At 44.5% G+C, this 6,020-nt stretch overlaps 1 protein-coding gene across 4 annotated transcripts; it reads left to right on the forward strand.

Moving 5' to 3' along the window:
- The first annotated feature begins 246 nt into the window (after positions 1-246).
- LOC119268125 lies at positions 247-5,207 on the forward strand. Of its 4 annotated transcripts, none has more exons than XM_037549644.1 (6): positions 247-895; positions 1,490-1,607; positions 1,684-1,884; positions 3,425-3,503; positions 4,131-4,269; positions 4,975-5,207. In XM_037549644.1, exons 1-4 carry the CDS (start codon positions 675-677, stop codon positions 3,473-3,475), a joined length of 591 nt encoding a protein of 196 aa, XP_037405541.1. In that variant the 5' UTR covers positions 247-674; the 3' UTR covers positions 3,476-3,503; positions 4,131-4,269; positions 4,975-5,207. The 4 variants fall into 4 exon arrangements, 3 of the variants coding, with proteins under 3 accessions (XP_037405541.1, XP_037405540.1, XP_037405542.1); XM_037549643.1 differs by having other exon boundaries at positions 4,131-4,208; XM_037549645.1 differs by having other exon boundaries at positions 1,693-1,884; positions 4,131-4,208.
- The last annotated feature ends 813 nt before the right edge of the window (positions 5,208-6,020 follow it).

A 6,020-nucleotide genomic window follows, 5' to 3' on the forward strand; every position in this document is an offset into this window, starting at 1 on the left:
GCAACAAAACCTCCCCGAGTTAGTCAATATGGTATACTGTTTTTGAAAAATGAAGAGGTGCCCTTTTGCAACTAATATTGGATAGGTTATTTACATTAGTGAGAAAATATGTAAGAGAAACAAAAGAAAAAAAACCAATTGCATAAGCTTAATTAATATTGGTGGAAACATATGTGCCATCGATCGTTGACATGGCACACATCCATCCATCCATCTTTTCATCCCACATCCATCCATCCACCCACCCAGCCACGCGTTGTGTCCCACCCACCCAGCCACGCGTGGAGAGAGAGAGAGCGAGAGTCTCCTCCTCCCCTTCCAGATCGCCGCCGCCACCTCTCCCTCGCGCCGCCACCAGCACCACTCCTTCCGAGCGCGTGCCGCCCATCGTCCTCCTATCCTCCTATCTCGCCGCCCATTCATCCGAGCCCGACGACGCCAGATCCGCGCGCAGCCCATCGTTCTGCACCTCCCGCAGCAGATCCAGGGCACTGCCGAATCTCACTGTCGACAGATGCACCGCCGCCCTGCAGCCTCGGCGTCGCGGTCGGCTGGCTCGCCACCGCGCGCGTGCTTCATTGCGCGCCGCTCCGTCGAGCTGGATCCTCGGAAGGCCGCCGTCCACCTCGCGCTGTAGGGAGGGGTCCATCGTCTCCTCGGAGGAGGGGACGGCCATGTTTGTTGTACTCCACCCTAGCAGTCGATCCCGGTCGTTTGCTGCTTCACCAGCCTCCTCCTCTAGCATCTCCGCAAGGGCACCCGACGACAGGCAGGTCGTCGACGCGCTGGACCTCAAGGCCGGTTGTGCTGCTCCTTCTGCCTACGTCTTTCCTCGACAACGTCCCCGACCTGCATCCAGCTGCTCCTTCCCCAGCCCTCCTCAACTTCGCTCCGGGTGAGCTTCTGTAGGTGAGACAACTGACTCCATCTGGTAGAACTACTGCTGTTGTAGGTTGGGTGTATAGAACAACAACACCTGAGGATTATTTGATGTTCAGGGGTTCATCTGTGTTTTACTTGTTGCTATATGACTTCTTGTTAAGGTAATCACTATGCGTACGGTAGTTTTGGCTGGCTTTCACCATGCTGTGGACATTAATCTTGCAAGGGCTCTTTCAGTTATGTCCTGTTAGGGGGACATGGAATATTCAGTTATGTCCTGTTAGGGGGACATGGAAAATTCAGTTATGTCCAGTTAGGGGTACAAGCAAGTGTTCGGTGAGTCACTTAACTGATGGAATAAGGTGTCTATACAAATGCCCAAAAATTCTGTACAAAAGTAGAAATAGAGCTCGGCAAAGCTTGACTTCTATAGTTCAATGCGCGAGGTCGTCAAGGCACGATTCAGTCAACAACTTTTCGGAATACAAATTTTGTGCCCTGTACATGACAAGCATTTATAAGACCTTCTGCACATTTATAAGACCCTGTTTTTATACATCTGTGTAAAACAGTCCAATGTGATTCTAACTGCTGATAGTTCATCCAGAAGAAAAAGGAGAACGGGCAACATGGAGAAAGATGCGGTGCTGGTGTGCATGGTCCTGGGCTTTCTGGGCTCCGTCGCGGTCACCCTCGGCTTCGTCGCCAACAACTACAGCTCCAAGGCATGGATCCAAGATCGAACATCACAATTCTCTTTTCATCAATTCGATAGATCTGTGCTAACTAAGTATATGTTAGTCTGTGCAGTACAACGGGACGAACTGCGTGTACCGGAGCCCGCCGGCGACGGATCTCGGCATCCTGGGGGTGTTCCTGGTGTTCATCAACCAGGTCATCCTCGCCGCCTATGCCAGCGGCTGGTGCCTCTGCATGTGTTGCTGCTGCCCCTGCTGGACCAAGCGCCGCCGGCTGGTGCCAACACCGTCCAAGTGGAACCCAGTATAGAGTTCGGACGCTGATTTAACTAGTTAAAACCTGTCCATTATTAACTAACCCATGTTTCTTGATGGTGTTTATCTCCATGGGATATAAAATGTGTCAATGTTAATATTGCACTAGTCCTTGTTGCTCTGTTGGCGTTAGTTACCTTCTTGTCACATTCTCCCTCCATCCGACAATATAAGACGTTTGTGCAAGCTAACATTACTTGCAAAAATGACTTACATTATGGGACGGAGGGAGTAATAGAAGGTGAATTCTTATACACTTTAAGTCCTGTTAATAAGTATTCAGGGGGGCATATTCGTTTCATGAATCATCTATAAATATCATTCACGTGGTACTGGGTCAGTTTCTAGCTACCATTTCTATACACATTATCTGTGTGTTGGCGCTAGTAGTTTCATGACTTGCTATTCTTATTCAAGTGGGCGAACTAAGTCATTTTTATTCAGTTTGTGTTCTGCTATGCCAAAGCCAGAAATATGACCAACACTATACACTTATCACCACTCCACTCCCTCCCATGCAAAATCATCTTCTCAGCTCTCACCCGTCGACGGGGAATTTTCCAATCGACACTTCATTTCGTTACTAGTTCGTATTACACACACATGCTCCACAGCAAATCCAACTGCATTCTCTTGTCAATTTAGGACTGGTAAGTAGGTGCCGCTGAGTCTGAGTGAGTGGTAAACAGTATAGAGCTCGGACGCTAATCAAGTTGATTTAACTAGTAGATGTCTAGATTAAACCTGTCCATTATTAACCCCTGCTCCTTGATGATGTCGATGTCCACATCCACAATATGTAAACGTGTCAATGTTAATATTTCACTGATCCTTACTATTTTGTTGGCCTTAGTTAACTTTTTGTCATATAATAAAAATGTGATCTCGTTATACAATTTTGGGTTGTGTCAATTAATAGTTTGGAAAGCCTACAAGCCCTCTTATAGTTAACTAAAAGGTTGTTGAACATTTTTAACAACTGACTGTTGGACATTCCCATGCTGTACGTCACTGATTATGTACAACTTGGTACAAAATTGGTCTGATATTAGTCTTATATCACAAAAGTAGGGAGGTTCCTGCTGCTTATTAGTATCGGCTTTGGATTATTACAGTGTTTGGTTCACCACTGTACTGATTATCTTGGTGAGCATCTGTTTAATAACTGGAATACATTGTCTGCTGGGAATTCTATTTACCTTTGCGTACTACTCCCTCCGTCCGGAAATACTTGTCATCAAAATGAATAAAAGGAGATGTATCTAGATGTATTTTAGTTTTATATACATCCCTTTTCGTCCATTTTGAGGACAAGTATTTTCGGACGGAGGGAGTATTACAAATGTCTGTGAGGGTCCTTTGTGCTACTAGTATAATTTCATTCATGAATTCTGCACATAGATTTTTCATCCTGCTATAAAATTGCTTGTGCATGAATCTGTTTGCCGTTGTTAGTCAGAAGTCGATTATTACTGGTGTGTTCAGGATTCTATTTCTGTCATCTAAAATATGTGTTAATTCTGATACAGCATAAAGAGCTATGTGAGCCCTCCTGGATGGGGCTTATGTTGGACCTCTGATTGAGCTCCCCATAGACTTTGACCCAAGGTAAACACGAATTTGCTTTTATTGTTGCTGCAAATGTCCCTGTCTTGTAGATAATAGTTTATGAGGAAACCCTGTGGTAACAAAACCATATGTCATGGGAGTGTGACATGTACTGTTTGTGAATGCCTGTGATTGGATTATTGGATATCTGCAGATTATATGTCCTTATCCATCATTGTCTGGTTGTTCTTGCAAGCATTATTAGTTAGGTTGTGTAGGTGCCAAATTCTGCTTCTGGATTAGTCTATTGTTCTCCTCAGACCCTCCTTTTTCCAACATTGTCTGCTGTTTGGATGGGCCGCTATCATTATAGTATTTTAATTGATGCTACCTATATTGACAGTTTGTACCTGGGCCCTTCGCGGTGGGGTTTGGACCCTGTGTCTGGGTTATTTTTATTGAACTTTGGCCTGCTCATGGGTAGGCCTTCATTTTTTTGGTGGTTCTCAATTTGTGTACCTACAGTTCTACAAAATTGATACGATTGATTGTTTTGTTACTTGGACAATAGCTTGCTATTTATGTACCTACGGTTCTAGTTTGTTGCTGCTCAATGCTCACATTTGTTTCTCATCCTTGCTATTTATGTTGGCTGACATAACTTGCATGTTGCTCTTGTGCGACCAGCATCCTCGTGACAGGGTTTGTCGGAACCGCCATCGCTTTAGGGTGCTTCTCCGGCGCCGCCATCATCACCAAGCGCAGGTAGTACCTGTACCTCGGTGGCCTGCCCTGTTCTGGCATGTCGGTCCTTCGACATGAAACTGTATGCTTGGTTTCTTCTCTTCCTTTTGGTGCGCATGCCATTACTGCATGGTGACCACGTAGGTAAAGCTTGCAAGTCGAACGCAGTTAGAATTGGCGACTGGAAAGAAGCGCACACCTAGGTCGATCTATCTGCTGGTCGCTGCGAGCATTGTTCTTCTAGTGTGATCCAGGCCAATGGCAGCATGCCTACATTTATATTTACTAGAGATGCATGCATTTCTTTACATGCTTGACAAACAAAAGTCGTTGCTGCTGCTAGGATAGGTCATAGCAGTAGCTTGCTGGCTAGCTAGTGTATGTTGAATTGCTGGTCAACTCAGCCTTTGGGCCTGGCTGCTAGTACATCTATGTATAGCTACCTAGGTAGGAGTAGCTATGTGGCGCATGCAGTGGATTATTGAAATATTACAATATCTTGATCAGCAATGAAAAGCATCGAGATGCAGATTTATACTGGCATGCGCACGTATGCATGCAGCATGCTGTGTATGTGCACACTTGTGTACATCGGTAGCAACAATATGCAGTGATGGTGCCAACCATATGGATGAAGCTTATAAACCAAGCATGCATGCACAGTAGTGATGGTTTTGCTAGCGAAAATATAGCAGCACTTACATAGTATACACTAGGTGCCAACATTTGTGATTCGTGTCAATATGGTCTGACCAACTGTGCTTAACGGTGTTGTGTCCTCTTGCAGCTCAAGAACGCAGGTGACAAGAAGAGGAAGAGGAGGTCCTGAACGTTTCTCCTGCACATCGTAGATACCACCACCGTGGCCTTGTAGGAATTAAGCTGGCGCTGTGCCACCCTTGTGTATCTGTTTTTGATTGTATGTGGAAGTTGGACGTGCATACGTGTATTTGCTCTTGTGAGTATTTGACTGGATGTTCTCTGGATTTAATCAGTTAATTGATAGATTTATTGATATTTTGTTGTTCAAATGTGTAAATTGAAGTCTGTGAATGAAAAACACCAAATGTTCTACTTGACAAAATAATATTTGGGCTCTAAAAATGCTGCGACCCAGACTATAGTGGAACCTTGTGCATTTCTGAAAAACCAGAAAAATAGGCTTAATGAAATGGTCCGCGAAAAGGCCATGACCCAAAATAAAAAAGGCCAAATTGTTGGGCCAGGCCCATGTAGCTAGAGAAAATTAACAGAAAAATATATAGTAAAAAGGCTCTATTAGTGGGCTCGGCCCATGTAAAGCGTTGAATTGGACTGGGCTGAATCTTATCAACGACCTTCTCAATTGGTCGCAATTTTGCCACGTCAGATTGCCACGTCGGATCCGACGTGGCCTAGACAGAGAGCTAGCGACCAAAACAGAAGGTCATAGAATCAATGACCTTTTGTTTTGGTCATGGAATTCCACGACCTTCTCACAGAGAAGGTCGTTAATTTTAGTTTACGACTGCCAGCTTTTGCCCATCTGTTTTTGGTCACAAAGGTTGCAAATAAAAAAAATGACCTTTCAGTGACCAATAGTCAAGGTCACAAGTTGCCATATTTCTTGCAGTGCTATGTCATGCTATCCATTTTAGTTAAATAATATACATGTCAACTATTTCATGCCCTCTTTTTTCCACCCTATCTATTGCATCTTTCTCTCATACAATGTCTGTACATTCAACTATGTTTCCTGTTTATCAGCCATTGGAATTGGAGTGGTTGATGGCAGTATCTAGCGGAGTGAAAACACGGTCTTCAAATAAAATAGTGCTACCGCTTGGTGGAGAT

Source organism: Triticum dicoccoides, chromosome 3A, assembly GCF_002162155.2.
Source record: "Triticum dicoccoides isolate Atlit2015 ecotype Zavitan chromosome 3A, WEW_v2.0, whole genome shotgun sequence".
NCBI lineage: Eukaryota > Viridiplantae > Streptophyta > Magnoliopsida > Poales > Poaceae > Triticum > Triticum dicoccoides.

What these genes read in the sequence shown, in the direction of transcription:
- LOC119268125 (XM_037549644.1), top strand. Translation starts at nt 675, where the DNA reads ATGTTTGTTGTACTCCACCCTAGCAGTCGATCCCGGTCGTTTGCTGCT. An exon ending in CCTCCTCAACTTCGCTCCGG is followed by an intron (nt 896 to 1,489) that starts GTGAGCTTCTGT and finishes TAGTTCATCCAG; the next exon opens with AAGAAAAAGGAGAACGGGCA. An exon ending in CCAACAACTACAGCTCCAAG is followed by an intron (nt 1,608 to 1,683) that starts GCATGGATCCAA and finishes AGTATATGTTAG; the next exon opens with TCTGTGCAGTACAACGGGAC.